General features: G+C 54.9%; 1 protein-coding gene across 6 annotated transcripts in view; it reads left to right on the forward strand.

Moving 5' to 3' along the window:
• The first annotated feature begins 8760 nt into the window (after nt 1–8760).
• The window catches only part of ATP13A3 (ATPase 13A3), a 46250-nt gene continuing 37598 nt past the window's right edge, over nt 8761–17412 (forward strand). For 2 of the 6 annotated variants that reach the window (XM_083441272.1, XM_083441276.1), the window contains exon 1: nt 15766–15830. In XM_083441272.1, the coding sequence (XP_083297398.1) occupies nt 15781–15830 (50 nt within the window). In that variant the 5' untranslated portion in view covers nt 15766–15780. Of the gene's footprint in view, nt 8904–12138; nt 12189–15765; nt 15831–17412 lie in introns of those variants that run through there. The other 4 variants (XM_083441277.1, XM_083441274.1, XM_083441275.1 and 1 more) reach the window with 4 other exon arrangements.

Below are 17412 nucleotides of genomic sequence, written 5' to 3' on the forward strand. Positions count from 1 at the left end.
CCCCTGCAGTGCAAGAATCTCAGCTAGCAGGATGACTCTGTGCTCCTTCCACGATGTGCCAGTGTGGACCTGTTGTGCTCCAGCTCTGGGCTTTTCCCCTTGGGAGCGTCTGCCTGGACACTGTAACCGGAGGCTGGACTGGATGAGGTCCTGCTTGGCCCCATCCTGCTGCTTCAGGGCTCTTTTTGGAGGTCCGCTCCCTCCTCCTCCTCCTCCTCCTCTGCACCCGCAGCAGCTGGGTGGGCGAGAAGCCCATCGATCCCTGCCGGATGCCCTCCTGGGAGGCCGGGCTGATAAGAGGCCCCTCCAGTCCGCACGGCGGAGATGGATGTCCCGGCCAGCGCCTCCCGGCAGCAGCAGCCGCAGCAGCGAGGGCCAGTGGACAATGGAGCAGCCGGGAGCCTCTCTGGAGAGAGGAAGTTCTCCTCCTGAATTGGCTTTTCCTATTGCGATAAGGGAGCGCACAATCCAGCCAGCGGCTCCAGGCAAGGCAGCCTCCGTGGCGGAGCTGTGGGGGGCTCTCTGGAAGGGGTGCAGGTTGAGGGGCGTGGGGGGGGAGGCCTTGGGGGAGGACTTTGCTTGCAGCTCAGCAGAATCTTCACGTTGTGCCTTGCCTGGGGACTGTGAAACAGACAGAGCAGCATGTTGGGTGGCATCCATTTTGCTAGTCATACAATGATGGAGTTGGAAGGGACCCCCAAGGATCATCTAGTCCAACCCCCTGCAATGCAGGAATCTCGCCTCAAGCAGTCAGAAAGTCGAAATAAATAAAAAAATTGTCCAGTAGCACCTTAGAGACCAACTAAGTTTGTTCTGGGTATAAGCTTTCGTGTGCATGCACACTTCTTCAGATACGAAAGCTTATACAGTGGTACCTCAGGTTAAGAACGTAATTTGTTCTGGAGGTCTGTTCTTAACCTGAAGCACCACTTTAGCTAATGGCACCTCCCGCTGCTGCTGCGTGATTTCTGTTCTCATCCTGAAGCAAAGTTCTTAACCCGAGGTACTACTTCTGGGTTAGCAGAGTCTGTAACCTGAAGCGTCTGTAACCCGAGGTACCGCTGTACCCAGAACAAACTAATTTGGTCTCTTGGCTTGTAACTTGAAGCCATGGGTTCGAGTCTTACTCTCCGGAGCAGGGGAAAACAAGCTTGCTCCCTCTTCCTTGTGATAGCTATTGAGAGATTCTATCTCCTCTCAGTTTCTTCTTTTCCAGACTAAACATTCCCAGTTCCTAGATCACCTTCCTTGCCCTCCTCTGCACATCTTCCAACTTGTCAACCTCCTCCTTAAATTGTGGTGCCCAGAACTGGGCACAAAATTCCAGGTGTGGCCTCACCCCGCAGAATGGGGTGTGACTGTTAGTTTCCTTGATCTGGATACCAGAAGCCTGTGGATGCTGTCTCGGTCATGTGTTTGCTTTTTTGCTGCTGCTTGAATTTAACCTCCTGAAAAACAGGCCTCTGTGCCTCCTTGCTGACCTGGACTTCCCACCGGAGATGGGAAGAAGTTTCTGAAGCCCCCTTCTGCAGATCCAGGGGCTCCACAATGAAGGCCTGCCCCTCTCGCTCCCCACTTCCTCCCTCTTCCAGCCGGGGCTCCCCAGGCAGCCTCTGCCCCTGAATGGGGGGTGTGCATGTGCAGAAACTGGTTTGTTCCAGGGGAGCCTGGCTGGGGCAGAGCTCCACACCTGTGCAATGGCAAAATGGAGCTTTGCTGGGGGGGGGGGCAGAGCTGGACCAGGGGAGGCTGGTGCCTGTGATGTGCAGTTGGGGAGGTGGACAAGTCAGCCAGCCGCTCTTGCAGGGGGAGGCCAGAAGGGGCCCTGCTCCCCTCCCCAGTCCAGAAGGGGCCCTTTTGATGCTGGACAGCCTGGAAGGATTACGATCTCTCAGCCGCATCACAAGGGTCTTATCAGCTCTGCAAGGCTGGTGATAACTCACCGCCCCCCAAGCCTGTGGCCTCAGGCCATTGTGTCTGCCCACTGGACAATGGGGCCGAGGGAGCCAAGGGAGGGGTCCCTGGTTTGCCCTCTCTGAGAGTCCACACGGCTCCTGCCAGGGGAGGGGATGCACATGGCCCGGGACAATGAGCAGTTCTTGTGGGGGGGGGGCAGCTGCTGAGAAGTCACATGCTGTGCTGCAGTCCGTTTTGTCTCCCCTTTGTGGGGTGGTTTGTTTCCCTCCTGATAAGATACAGGCCTGGGAGCCAGATAATGTTTTCCATGAGACAATGCTCACCCCCTTCTTGTCTTTGCCCTTTGCAGAGTCCAGTGGGGACTTGAGGCTGTTGGGATCCCGAGGGGGGGGGGCTCCTGGGCTGGGGGGGGGGTCTTGGTGAGATCCCAGAAAAAAGAAACAGGCAAGGAAGCAGCCGGGTGTTCCCCAATGCCCTGAGCAGGAGAGGAGGAATAGATGAGTCCCTGAAGTCCAGTGGGGTGAAAACAAATTGGGAGCTGGGGATAATCTAAGGAAAATACTTGATCAAATTCTCCTAACCCAAAGTTACCGGCAGAGTGTTGAATTTGGAGAAAGAGCTATAACTCTGTCAGCAGCCGGTTCCCCCATCAACTACTCTGCTATGGGGCAAGAGCCCCCCCCCCCCCCCAGCTCTGATATTTGCTCCACTGCAAGAGAAGCTGGCTCTGCATCAGGGCAAGGCAGGCAAAGGGGAGGGATCCACCAGATCCTGGCAGATCCCTTGCAGCACTTGCTAAATGCAGAAACCGGCACTGTCATGCTCTGAAGGATACACGGACCTGTGTGTTATCAATGAGTGAAGCATGAATGGCTACAGATTATTTTTAAAAAGGGGATTAAAAATATACTTCACATCCCCCCACCCAATTGAGAATGAGACCTGCCTTGGATGCAAGAGCCTCACAGCCTTTGACGGCTGGGGCCCTGGAGGCTGTGGCAAGAGGGAGCCCCTTGGAAGCCCAGGGCTTGAGGGCATTGGCTTCTTCCCTTTGCCCTGGCTTCCTCCTCTGCCTCCTGCTCCCTCCAGCTGCTGCTTCTTTGGGCAGGGGTCTGCTGAGACACATCAGGCAGTTCCTCAACCAAGCCCGGATCCTGAACCGAGAGCTGCTTAGGAGGAGCAATGGCAGAGCGTGTGTCTCTCGCCTGCTCCTGGATCAGTCTGTTGGCAGGTGGCGGAGGAGGCAAGGTGGTGGGAGAGCCATGGCCTGACTCTCACCTCTGAGAGGAGGGCATCCTACCCCTGGCTCGGAAGTGGCATGGCCCTGAACACCTACAGCAAGGGGCCCAGAGGCAGCCGGTGGGCCTGATCCAGCTGCTGCTGCTGTAGGGCCATCCTTGTCCTCCGGAGCCTTGAGCAGGCAGCACCCACGTTGCTGCTGGTGCCCCCACAGCTTCCATCCCTGTGCCACGGGGCAAGGGGGCAGCAGCTGTCCATCAGCACTGGCAGAAAACCCACTCACTGTTTGCTGTGGCTCCTTCTCCCTTTCCCTCTTGGGGCCAAACTGCGCAGGGAGCAGCCCAGTTGGTGGCTGGGCACTAGGGGGCGGGGAAGCCCACAGGGGGAGTTTGCTGGCCACAGCGCAAGGGAACGTGCATGAGATGCATCCCTGCTTGGAGTCGCCTTCACTGCAAAGACATTTCGATGGAGACTTGGCGTAGAATAAGAAAGCCGCTGTTTGTTATTGGAAGTGCGTTCTCGGCTAGGCAAGAGGACCAGGCTGGCTAACGGGCTGGAGAAACAAAGGCCGCTGTGTTTGGCCACTTCGTTCCCCGAGGGAAAGGGATCTGAGGTGACCTCCTTGCCCCTGGTGCTCCAGAAGAGAGCAGGAGGCGGAAGGGAGAAGGATGCCCCTCAGCCGACCAGCCTCCACTTTGCAGGACAGGTCAGCGCGGAGACTAAAGGGACAGGAGAGGCAGCTGAGGAATGGGAGTTCCCTCCTCCAGCTGCTATTTCACCCAACCTTCCCCTGCAAGCCGAGTTTGCTTCTCACTTTCAGGAGAAAACCCCCAGGTGGGACGCAGCACCACCTTAATTCTGGAAGTTCGGGTGCAGAAGCGCCACTTGTGGACCCAGCGGGAGATTTCCTCGTGTTCTGAGGTCCCTTTTTATTTCTCTGTGAGAAAAAGGCAGCATCAAGGAGCCCCTTCAGAGAGAGTTTGGAACATCAATTAGCAGCCCAGCAACAAGGACGTCGTTTGTCCAACTCCTCTTTGCCGCGGAAAGACTTTGAGGGGAAGCAAAGAACTGTCCTGGAAAAGGGGAAAAACAACCACCCCAGATTTGCTGGTTGTAGCACGTCAATGGCCAGAACCATGTGAAGAAATATTGAAGCTCCCCATGGAAAGCAGGCCCTGCAGGGGGCTGGGGGGGCACTCACAGCGCACTTGGATGCCCCTGGGGGAATCCTTCCTGGGGCTTTTTAAAGGGTCCCTGGAGGGATGCCAGGCAAGAGGCCAGAGAGAAAACATGACTCTCCTGAAGACCCCGGGGGGGGGGGGCGGGAGGAGGAGGCAGTGGCTGGAGGGTGGGGAGCTCTTGCTCCAGGGGACAGGAGTCCATCCGGGGAACTGGTGCAATGCTGCAGGCCGAGCGGGAGGGATCCAGCCTGAAGCAGCTCAATAGGCAAATTAATTCTCCACCGCTGCTTAACCTGCACATCAATTCCCTACAGTTTTAATTGCACATTACCTTCTTTGCTCTCAGACTGATTGATTTGGGGATTTGTGTATTCTTCATTTAAAAGATTAAGATATCACCCTCTCCTATGCACGAGATTGCTTAAAACAATTAAGTTCACAACCAACAGCAACACTCTCAGAAAATGCCCAGATCTTCCAGGATACCTCTGGGAAAGTGTGAAGTTTGAATGGAGGCCTCCAGTGGCGAACATGATCCCTGTCTCCTTGCCTGAATTCCCAGGACGAGAGAAGAAAGGAGGGCCTGTTGTCTCTTCTTGCTGGGCATCAGGTTCCCCGGAAGAGGAGGTGCCTGATCTTCAGCTGGTGTTCTCCCTGGTCTCAGTTGTTGTTTAGTTGTTTAGTCGTGTCCAACTCTTCGTGACCCCATGGAGCAGAGCACGCCAGGCACTCCTGTCTTCCACTGCCTCCCGCAGTTTGGTCAAACTCATGCTGGTAGCTTCGAGAACACTGTCCCACCATCTCGTCCTCCGTCGTCCCCTTCTCCTTGTGTCCTCCATCTTTCTCAACATCAGGGTCTTTTCCAGGGAGTCTTCTCTTCTCATGAGGTGGCCAAAGTATTGGAGCCTCAGCTTCAGGATCTGTCCTTCCAGTGAGCACTCAGGGTTGATTTCCTTCAGAATGGAGAGGTTTGATCTTCTTGCAGTCCATGGAAGCTAATCTGGAGCGAGTCCAGCATCCTGTTCTCACAGGGGCCTGTGGGAGACCAGCAAGCAGGATTCAAACTCAAGAGCAACTGGTTTTTGGAAGCCTTGCTGCCTCCATCTGGGCAGGCAGAGCAGAGCCATCCTGGCTAGTAGCCCTCTGTAGCCCTCTCTTCCTCCGGGAATCTGTCTAATCCTCTTTTAATGCCATCCCAGTTGGTGCCCACAGTTAAACTATGTGCTGTGTGAAAAAGTTCTGTCTTTTATCTTCTCTGAATCTCCTGACGTCCAGCTTCATTGGACGTCCGCCAGTTCTCGTGTGTTGAGAGTGCGCGGTCCAAGATTTGAAGGTGGAGAGTGGGAATGGGACGGACCGCTTTGTCTTGGCTGCCCTCGGAATTGGCTTGCTGAACCCAACGGCTATTTTCACGGAGCCGTTCTCGACCTGCCTGCCCCAGGAGCCTTGGCAGAAAGAAAGGCGGCCCTTGTGAGACGGGCGATGCCCTCCTTCCGACGCCAAGGACATCTGATTAACGGGAAGCGGCTCCCATTTATCAGGCCAGATTCTGTTTCGCCTCAAGGAGAGACCCGAGAGCTAACCTGGTCAAGAGGGGCTGAACCGGGTGAGGAGGAGCCGATGGTGGGAGAAGGTGGAAAGCCTTTGAGACTGGTAGGCCCCTCAAATGATGGGTTCCCCCCCCCCCAATAACAACCCAGAATGTCCGATGAGGATGCAGTCAGGCTTCTCTTATAGTGTTTCTATTGTTAACGGAGAAATCTGAGGGCTCCCTTGGACAAAAAAGCAAGGACACCAACCAGGAAAATTGGAGCAAAACAGCAGCCAGTAGGCTTGGTCTTTTTTGAAACTATCGTGACAGGACTCCAACTCACTGCAAGACGAAGCAAGATGGAATCCCTGAACAAAAGAGCCCCCAAACTTTTATTAGCTGCTAATCCCCATGTTACACCCCCCAAACTACATCGCTCATACATCATGGTTACATCATGAAAGGGGAGGTCTGGTGGCAGTAATCTGAGCATCCTGGACCCTGCCCATGGTTCCCCTTGCCGTCCACCAAACACCCATCAAGTGGAACAAAAGAGACATTTCCATTTCCCAGCCAAGTTCATCACACCCTTTTGTCTTCATCTGGGTTTGTTATTTCTGGAATGGCTACCTGTCTGGCACTCAGGTATCAGGAGGCCAGGAATTATCACTCAGGCAGAGGGGCTACTGAGTAGCTGAGCTCACATGTCTATATGAATTTCTGAAGTTTTCCCAATGAGCCAGTACATAGATACATCATTGATCAGTGAATTGTTTCATTTGGTATCATGCAGCAAAGGCCCTTTGAATAGATAGGAAGAAACTGTGTGTGGGGACAAATCACAAAAGTCACAAAAGCGATTGTGCTGATTTTGGTAGTGGGCTGCATGTGCATGATCTCTGCTGGAGGGGCAACCCCCCCCCCAACCTATACATAAATTCCTGCAACACTATCCTGTCAGCTGAGCAAGGGACTGGGTGGGCCTTTGGGTGGGTTGGTGCAGATCTGCCGCTGGGTGAGCCCTGGCAGAGCGAATGCCTGCCCACCCCCAGAGCCCAGAGATCCTCCCCCAAGACTCTGCCATGGAGACAGGAGTTTGCAGCTGGCGGGAAGCTGGTTGGGCTCCGTGACTCCAGGGTTGGCATCCATTATTCTGCGATTCTGCGTACCACGGTTGCCGTTGTGCCAGCGAGAAAGGAAGCATTCCGTGATCCTTTTATATACTCCATAAAATTGCTTATGCAAGGACCTGTTTATGTGACCTGCTTAGCACAAGGACAGTCCGTTCTTCTGGGTCAGACCACAGCAGGCCCTCCTAGCCCATTGTCCCGTTTCCAAGATTCCCGCCGGGCGTCCCAAATCTTCACCAGATGCTGCACATGGAGCTCCATGTTTGGAGAGCACAGGGAACCCGCGTGGTGTCAGCCCAAGGCAGGTCCACCCAGCCGGGCAGCCTATCGCCTCCCGCCTCCCACCTGATGCTTCCAGGGAGCCTGCAAGGCAGACGAGGCCACAGCGCTTGCCCCGCACACAGCTGGTGTGCAGAGGGACAGGCCGTTCCTGAACATGGAGGATGCACTGGCTCACGGCTGAGAGCTGCCACCTCTTCCTCCTCGGGGAGTTTTTCTCATGCCCCTTCCAAGCCCTCCAGGGCATCGCTAGGCCAATATTGGGTGGCAGCAACTTGTTGAAACCTGTGGGGCAGTGGCATAGTGTGGGTTGCCAGGATCCTGGGGAGGCCAAAGGACAGGGCGCATGCGCCCCCAACTGCCGGACAGTGTCCAATTCACGCAGGAGGCGGCAGCCTTCCCGGGAGAGGCCGTCTGTTGTCCGGAGAAGCCACTCTCTGGTTTGTGTGGAGGCATATTAAGGATGTAAAAGGTAAAGGTAAAGGGACCCCTGACCATGAGGTCCAGTCGCAGACGACTCTGGGGTTGCAGCACTCATCTCGCTTTACTGGCCGAGGGAGCCGGCGTACAGCTTCCGGGTCATGTGGCCAGCAGGACTAAGCTGCTTCTGGCGAACCAGAGCAGCGCACGGAAACACCGTTTACCTTCCCACCGGAGTGGTACCTATTTATCTACTTGCACTTTGACGTGCTTTCGAACTGCTAGGTTGGCAGGAGCAGGGACCGAACAACGGGAGCTCACCCCATTGCGGGGATTCAAACCGCCAACCTTCTGATCGGCAAGTCCTAGGCTCTGTGGTTTAACCCACAGTGCCAAACAGAAAATTTAATTGAGGAAGGTGGCTGTGTTGTCTGACGCAGTTGAAATGAATAATAAAATAAGAAAACTGTTCCGTAGCACCTTAGAGACCAAGTTTGTTCTGGGTATAAGCTTTTGTGTGCATGCACACTTCCTCATCTGAAAGCTTATACAGTCATACCTCATGTTACGTTTGCTTCAGGTTGCACCCTTTCAGGTTGTGTCCCGCGGTGACCCGGAAGAACCGGAAAGGGTTACTTTTGGGTTTCACCACTCGTGCATGCGCGGACGCGCAAAATGATGTCACATGCACGCGCAGAAGCGGCTAATCGTGACCCCTGGCAGTGCCAAAGGACCCCGGGCAGTTCAGTCCACTCTCAGGCGACCCCGGGGCAGCCTGTTCCGCGCCCCCCCCTTGCGCGCTTCCCCTTGCGCGGGTCCGACTGGATGCCCCCGGGTTCCCTTCCGGCTCGGCCATTCCGGGGCGGGGCGAGCGTTGCCGGGCAACGGCGAGAGGGGCCGCGCTCCTCCCCGCAGCCGGCGGGCGAGCGGAAGTAGGCGGGGCCGGGCGACGTCGCATCCGGCGCGGCGGGGCTGAGGCGCTTCCGGCGGCCGGGGGCGCAGGCGGAGAGCTGAGGCGAGGCCCCCCCCCCCGGCCGGTCCCTCCGTCCGTCGCCGAAGGGGAGCCGGGAGAGGAGGCGGAGGAGGAGGCCCGGCAGGGACAAGGCGGCGGCGCCGGCGCAGAGGGGACCCGGCCGGCGGCGGGCGTCGCGTGGGAAGCGGCTGACACGTGGAGGCGCCTCGGTCCCCTCCGGGCGGAGGCCGCAGGTGGGTGTCGCGGGGCGGGGGTCTCGGGCGCCGCCTCCTGGGTCCTGGCCGGGGCTCCTATCTGGGCCGCCGCCTTCTCCGTCCTGGCCGGGGCTCAGGTCTTCCCTCCCCGCCCGTCCGGGGCGCCTGTCTCGCACGTGGCCCCGCTCGGGGACCCGAGCTCGGACGCCGCCGCCGCTTCCTTCCCTCCGCCTCCTCGATCGCTGCCTTCCGAGCCCCGGAGGAGGAGGCGGGGAAGGGGCCGCGGCTTCGGGGGGAAGCGGCTTGGCTCTCCGGCGCGGAGGGACAGGCGCCCCTCGGGCTTCCCGACCCGGCTTCCCGCTTGCCTCTCGGCCGCGTGTCCCTTTGCCTGCCCCACGTGCCCGAGCAGGCGAGGAAATCTAGCCCCAGGCCAGGTCGGAAGATGGCTGCGTGTTCCAAATACCTGGCCTCATCCGCTGTACTCGCATTCAAGGGCAGCAGAGCAGCAGCTGAACGGGGCGATTGCGCAGGTGGCAGGAAAATGAATAAATAAATAGCTAGATGGAGAACCCGGGAGGGGTACCCTCGGACAGAGGACTTTTGAGTTCGCCCTGCCCTAGTGTGTTTGCCCCCTGGGGCTTTGCCAGAGAGGGCATGGAAGGATATACAACATTGCAGAACTTGGCTGGCACAGATCTGCTGCTTTCCCTAGATCTTGCCGTGTTGGGAACTCATACATCTTCGTATGCAGAGTGTGCACAATGAATCACAATTAAACTGCATGATGGTGAGATGTGGGAGCACCAGTGGCTCAAAGTGTCTGGGTAGAGAGCCCAGAGTTGCTGCTGCTGGTCCCCATGAAGGGCCTGCATGGAAGGGGTAACTGTGGTGGCCCTTCAGACATGGCCAGAGGGCAGCTCCCATCATCATCCCTAGCCATTGGCCACCTTGGCTGGGAGTTGGGAATCCAGCCACACCTCTGAGCGACATCTTTCTCTCCCGCCTTGGCTTCAGGGGGAAGGGCGGTAGCTCAGTGGCAGAGCTCCTCCCTTCTCAAGGTGTGAAGGGCGCCAGGCTCCCCAGTATGGCGTGGGGAGACCCCCGGCTGAAAGCCACGGCATCCTAGAGGTAGCCGGACCAATATAGAAAGAAGGCTGTTTCCTTCTCTCCTTGTGTTTAGATGGGCAGCTGAGGAACCTAGCAGGTCTCCCCAGAGAGGGTCTTCCACAACCCGGGTGCCACCAGAGGTTGGCACCGCTAATGAAGAGGGCAGTTCCAGAACCAAGGTGGGCACTGAAATACTCTGTTTCATCCACTTGTGCCAGGGCTGCCACAACAGGCTTGATCACCTTGACCTACAGCAGCCTGTTTGGCACCAGACAACCAGAATTCACTGAGGACCATTTGGAGCAATTCTGTTTCCCCCCACTGCAGTCTTACTAGGATCCTTCCTGTGGTTTCAGGAAGTGCCCCTTCCCTTAGGGAGGTGCTGTCTGCTCCCACCACCCCCAAGAGCCAAGGGCTCCCATGGCCAGCCTCTCGCCCCCAAGGATTCTGTAGCCAGGCAGAGTGTTTGCAGTGGGTCGCAAAGGGGAAGGGCCCCCGCCTTGCACACGAAAGGTCCAGTGGTCAGGCCCCGGTGGCAGCATCCCCAGGCAGGGCTGGGAAAAGGCTCCCTGGCTGAAATCCTAGAGAGCTGCTACCAGTCAGTGTAAGCAGTACTGAGCTAGATTGTCAGTGTAGCTGCCTGTGTTGATTTGCAAGAGATTTCAGAAGTATGTTGTGTTTATTTTGCTCTTTATGACACTGTGAGCTGCCTCCGGCAGGCCCTGTCCAAAAAGGTGGCAGAATAAATGATTTTGTACATACATAAAGCATTTCAGTCAGTGGAGGTGCAGTTTGGATAGAATACCAAGATTCCTCGCAGCTTCGCATGTACGCCTTGGGTGGTTGTCTCAGCGCCAGAATAATCAGCACCAGCCCTCCAAGCAGCCACTGCTGTGGAAAAAGCTGCTCAGAGAGGCTTTGGAATCTCTTCCTTAACCCTTTCAGAGGCTGGGGGAGAGAGGCTTCAGGATCTTGGGGATTGTGTTCCTGAGCACCCGGCTGGTCTAGGTGGGCTCTTGAGTCCCCACAAGAGAAGCATCCCTCCCCTGGCTCCCACCCTCCCGCCAGCCTTCTTTGCACCCACACGATAGCACAGGGCTTTCCCTTTGCTTTCTGCCCAAATGCACTTGCAGCAATTAGAGGTGCTTGTTAGGGGCGGCCGCTGGGATCCTGTCCAACGGGCTCTACTGGGAGCTTGCAGATCCTTGCCAAACTCCCTGGAGATTTTCCTCATTATGGGAGTTAAATTTACAAGGAATGGCAAAATGCAGAGGGAGTGATGACATACTGGGAGCAGGGGCATTCCATTAGGCTCTGTGAGAACTTCCCCCTGTTGCTAAAAGACCTGCTAGTTCTCAGGGCGGGGGTCAAGTTATGAAATAACTTCTGAAGCCGATCAAAGTTTACTGGATTTCTGTGACTCACAAGTGCTAAGTGCTGCTTGGCCTTGAGTTGAACCTGCCCAGGAACAACCGGGGTAAAGTGCGGGCTGAGGAACGCGGGTGGCGCTGTGGTCTAAACCACAGAGCCTAGGACTTGCCGATCAGAAGGTCGGCGGTTTGAATCCCCACGACGGGGTGAGCTCCCGTTGCTCTGTCCCTGCTCCTGCCCACCTTGCAGTTCGAAAGCACATCAAAGTGAAAGTAGATAAATAGGTACTGCTCCAGCGGGAAGGTAAATGGCATTTCCGTGCTCTGGTTCACCAGAAGCGGCTTAGTCATGCTGGCCTCGTGACCCGGAGGCTGTCTGTGGACAAACGCCGGCTCCCTCAGCCTATAGAGCGAGATGAATGCTGCAACCCCAGAGTCGTCCGCGACTGGACCTAACGGTCAGGGGTACCTTTACCTTTAAAGTGTGGGCTGAGTGTAAAAGTTTGGGTTGCCTTCCTGCAGAGCATTCACAGTGCTGGACCACAAGTGGCTTTCTTTTTAAAAGAAAAGACAGATTCATGGAAGAGGAGGGATGTCTGGCCTAGTGTACACCGTGGATATGATACCTGCCAGACATCGTTGTGGGTGAAGAGGACGTGGCAACACACCTGCATAAGAGCTTCCGGGCGCATCTGCTTGCTGGAGTTGGATCTGGGGCAGGATGGGCCTCCTGGGTCCGTCCAGCAAGGCGGCTGTTGCACAGGTCAGCAAGGCAAGCGCTGGTGCGCCTGTTGGTCGCATGTGGCTAGCAGATGGTGCAGAGGACATTTCCGTGGCTCCCTGGAGTGTAAGTAGAAGGGGGCATTATGCTGTAGTTATAATTTGCATGGGAAAACATGGTGAGGACACCCTGTTAGGTTTTGGGGGCCTGCCGGGGCTGTCGATTCAACCCTTCAGCGGTAAGCAAAGAGGGTCTCCTTTGCACATGAGCAGTTCCATCCTTGGGTGTGTCATTGTGCGGAAAAAGGTCCAGTCAAAATCTCTGTGTGTTTTTCCCCCGTCAGAAGTGAGTTAGAAGTGAGCCCTGCCAAGTCCAATGAGGGCTTGCTCCCAAGTGTCTGCTGGACTGCAGCCGTAACGCGCGACCAAGGATCACAGATCTCGGCACCAGCAGTTCCTGGGATTGTCACAGTCTTTGCTTTCAAATCCAGCTCGGTCAACCACCAAATGCGGCATGCTTTTCTCTACAGAACATATATTTATGTAAAGAATCCACTTTTTACGAATGTAAATACCATTTTGGTTTGGTGCTTGCTAGATACAATGGTCTTCCTTAAGCCTAAACTCTGGAACAAAAGCCCGCATTATACCAGAAAGCCCAAGATGGGAAGTGATAAAATGGGCATTGAGAGGAGGGCTTTGTTGAACCGATCTGGTATGCTTGCAAGATTTCCAGGTATTCACTGAGCAGTGATGTCATGCTTATTGTACCAGGTTTGTTAGTGGAGTAAAGTGTGAAGCTTTGTTTGCTGTTCAGCAACTGAGCCATTCTAGCAGCAGAAGTAGTTTCTTGGGAGGAGGGTGGGGGGCTTGTCTGTACCAAGGCCAGGCAGAGAGTCAGGGAGTATAAAGTTGGCCGGGCGTGGGGGTGGGATGGGGGCTGGGAGCGGCAGCAGCGGCAGCACCTCCAATTTGGCTAGCTAGACTCCAGCTGGAGGAGTCATAGAATCATAGAGTTGGAATAGACCACAAGGGCCATCGAGTCCAAGGCGCTGGGAGGTCACTTGCCCCAGGCAAGAGCTCCTTTGCACCTTCTGTCCACAGGAGCCTCTTCAAAGGGCACTGGAATTAATCTTTGTTCGCAGGTACAAATAGTAACTTTTCAGAGACGTGCTTGGGTGGAAATTCAGTAGTCTCTTTGTATATACTGTACAGGATCAATATTTGACGTTTCAGGCAAAGCAGAAATCCCGAATAGCAGCACCCGGAGGCATCAGTTGGGTGATCTGCTTAAACTGGAAAGGTCCACCACCCTTTCCCCTCATTCCTGCACTCTCAGCATCACGAGGCCTCCTGACGACCTGGGCAGGTGCCTGCTCAGGTGGCCAGGCGTCTTCTCAGGGGGTTTGTCCCCGTGCCTTCCAGCACTCTGGGTGGAGGTGGAGCCGTTGGTTCCTCCTGGAGCGTTCTTTTTGGAGAAGAACCGCAGGAAGAATAATATCAGTTACTACACAGCGAGATGGACAAAGCCTTTTGGGCCAACAGCTAGCATAGCAGAACGAGGGAGGAGGAGGAGAGAGGCACCAGCCGAGTAAAGGGGGTGGTAATCAGCAGCAAGCCCCATGGGGTGTTTCAGAAAGGCCATCTCCCTTGGTGGCACCGCGTCACTTCTGTGAGCGGAGCAATGCTGTGTTGGAGCATGACTTGCACATGGATGAAACTTTTAGTGGTGTTCAGGGAGCTTGGAGCCAAACCGGCTGTTGAAAAGCAGAACCGAAGATCCAGGCCATATTTCAACTCATCCCCAAACGGTTCTAGTTGTTTGGCTGGCTGACTGCAGTAGCAGAAAAGGTGCTTATGGAGTTAATCCGGGCTGGACTCTTGATGCTCTTTCCTCCTCTTGACCAGGCGATGGAGTCCACCACCTGAAAGGGATCTGACCAGGGAGCCAGTGGCTGCTCAAGGAGGATAAGGAGATTGTAGAAAAGCTGCGTCTGTCTTCACAGCAGAAGAAAAAGGGCAGCTCCCAGTTGTGAACTTGCTTGTGCAGGAGGGGAGTCTGAGGAACTGAAGCAGGTGGTGGTTCAGGCTAGTGGTGAGCTGGGGAGGACAGGTGTAAAAATTGGGGGAAGTCTGCTTCTTGTGTTATAATAACCCACTTGGTGTGTCATTCAGTGAAGCTGAATGTGGGGAGATTCAAGAGAACGGACTCATTCATGCACAGGACCTGCAAGATCACTTAGATCACCTGGGGAGAGTCTGCTTGCAGTACTGCACCCCACAAAAGGTCACAGGGTGGTGACCCCAAAACGGTCATTTTGTGCTATTGCCCATTTTCCTTTTTCTTCCTCGTTGCTTCAAGTGCCTTGTAGAGACAGCTGTTTCCCCCCAGGCCCTGTTTTAATCTGTAGGAATTCCCTGAATTCCTGTTTCTCTGTGCTTTTGCACAACTTCTTTACTGGTTTTGTGTTGTCTTTTTGTTTTATTGGTGATGCTTCCTACTTTTACGCTGTATACCCCTTAGAGATACTAAGCCATTAGAAGTGTTTTAAGTAAATGAATATAGCACGTAGCTGAACTACCAAGAAGTGTGATGATGTACACTAACGTTAAAGGGGCTTTCGCAGAAGTTTAGACAAGTTCATGAAGGAGGAGGAGGAGGCTATCCAGGACTGCCAGGTATGACGACTCCACCTGACCCCCTGCGCCAGAGCCGCTTTCTGGGGAGTGTGAACAGGATGGAGTTGTTGTTTGGATGTGTGTCCTTGCTGTGGCCTTGGCTTCTGGCTGGTTGTGGTGGGAGATGCAGCGCTGGACCAGTTGGGCCTCCTTGCGTCTGACTCTTCTTTCTTAATGTGCTTGTATCACGTCCCTCTTTATGTGACTCCCCGTAGCAATCTAGAAAGATTGTGAATTCTGGAGATATTGCAAATGGAGACCCTGGAATCCTCGTGACTCTCTTCTTTCTCCTGAAAGTCACGAGTCCAGGCCCTCGGTTCAAGTTCCTTGCCGCCGTTGACTCTTGGCCTCTTCCAGGAGGGTTGGTTCTCCAGCACTGACCGTGCGGGGCTTCATATTTATTCCACAGAGCAAATGATAACGGACAGTCGGGCTGACTTCATCTGCAAAGTGCTGGCGCCCGTTTCACCATTTCTGCGTCTTGCATTGTGTGTTTACTCCGGTTCCGAGCACAAAGCTGCCCATTGTGTGAGCGAGGAAGGGTTTGGTCGGCTGCATAATATCCTCAATGCTTTTGGCGATGGAGATAACATCGGGGCGAATGTGCCTTGTGCCGGGGCCGGGGGCTTGGCCCCTCGCGGGCCGTTAGGGCACTTTGAATAGAGGGGGCTGTGCCGTCCGTCTGGGGGCTGCAGACACGTCCTCCACCCCAGCCCCAGACCGCCTTGCAATTGTTGTGGGGGATGTTTTCCTTTTTCCAAACAACCCTCCAGGGCGAGGGGTGCCAAAAGCGCTCTTGATAAGGCAGCCCAAGCTGCCCTCTGGATGCTTTCTTATTTAAGGGTTGAGACAAAATAGTTCATTGGCGGGGCTTCCCTTGTAGATAGGGGGCTGGCTGTTAAGAAGGGCTTCACGCAAGCCCCACTGATAAAAGCAGCTGCAGCTCCAGTGAGGCCAGTCCTGTCTCCTCTGGCTGCTGGTCCAGCGAGGCACAGCCTGCCTGCCTCTGGCCCATCTTCTCCCTGGCAGGTGCTGTCCGGATGCTGCCCAAGAGAGGAAGGGCCCTGCTGGTGGCAAGAGAGGCAGCCAGGTGTGTGTTGTGTCTTCTAGACCTGGAAGCAGTGGGGGTGGCCATGTGCTCTTGCTTCACCCTGAAGGTCTCGTGAGGTTTCTCCCGCCTTGTTGTGCAAAGGGCCTGGCTGTTGGCCAACAGCGGCTCCTGGGTTTCTGAGGTCCAAGAGGTGGTGGGATTGTCTTCGTTTTTGGGGGTGGACTGTTTTCTTCCAGAGCTCAAGCTTACAGGGAAACTTTGCTTTCATTTCTCCCCTTCAGCCTTTCAAGTTCACAATTTCAAAAGTTGGTGCACTATTTAAGAATACTCAGCGGTGAAGCCCTGTTGTTTATGAGGCAAGTGTAACGTTATTTCAGGAGGTGATTGAAGTGTTATTAATTTCCAAGTATTTTCTCTCCTTTCTCTACCAGATGGTGATGATGATGATGATTTTAACTTCCTCGTTGCTTTCTCACTTGTCCTCTGGGAGCTTGTGGTTCTCTTAACTTTGAGTGGATCTGGGGAAATGGCATTCCGTGTTACGGGACAAAGCAGGGCTGGCAACAAGTCACTGTCTTATGGAATTCCCCTCTTCCCTGTGCCAGCCAGTGAACTGCGCCCTCCTTCATTCCATTCCTTCTTTTCTGTTTCCCATCCGACAGTCAGCCAGAAATCTGTGGCTCAGCCTTTTTGGGCCGCTTTGGGGGCATTCTTTTGTCCTTCTGCAAACCTTGGGGTTCTCCACCACCCGCTGGCGCCTCTTGCCATTCTAGATTCATAAGGCTCAATTGGCACTTATGCCGGAGGAGGACATTGTTCTGTTGGCCTCGGGTGGCCTGAGGTGGGAGCCTCTGTCTGTTCTTAAGTGCTTTGTCTTTCCTTTTCCGGTTCTCCCCTTTTAAGGGTCAGGTGAACTCATATTCTTCGTTTTCTGTTCCGTTAATGCTCTTGTCAGCCTTTGCAAACAGCTGTGCTTGCTGTGACTGATGGAACTGCAGCCCAGAGCATCTCTGGCTGGGGGCACCGGGCGGGTGAAGGCTGGTTGGGGAATTCTCCGTCCTCCAGGCAGTGGAGCTGCTGCTCTCTGGCTGGCTTTAGGGGTGACTTCTGCAGGGTGCAGAATGAGGCCAGGAGTGCTGCTGCTACCTGTCATTTGTGTGGTTGCAGCACCGGTGGCTGTTGCTCTCCTGGAGCGGCTGGCATCCGTGAGAGATGCGGGCTCCTCTTGGGCTCACGCTGCCCCTTTGCTCCAAAAGCCTTTCCTCCTCTTTCTCCTAGCCAGTGTTAGAAATGAGCCAGATGCCAGGCACGTCTACTGACTGGCGTGGGACCACTTGCTGTGCCCAGGTGGAGGTCTCTGGATGCCTGGCTGGCAACTGGGGAAGGCCAAAAGTCACTGAGAAATTTCCCTCAAAGCTTTGGAATGGTTGTCTTCTGGACTGTTTGGCTTGATGTTTTCATGTGCTATAAACCACTTTGAGATTTCTTTAAAATAGAAAGTGCTATTGGAATGAAATGGATAATAATAATAATAACTCCATCATTCCACTGTGGTGACAGCAACCTGGGTTTAAGGTCATTTGGGGATTATATATCTGAGTTTCTAGCCTTGCTGCTCGGT

This window comes from Podarcis tiliguerta, assembly GCF_965153285.1.
Source record: "Podarcis tiliguerta genome assembly, chromosome: 5".
In the NCBI taxonomy this organism is placed as follows: Eukaryota; Metazoa; Chordata; class Lepidosauria; order Squamata; family Lacertidae; genus Podarcis; species Podarcis tiliguerta.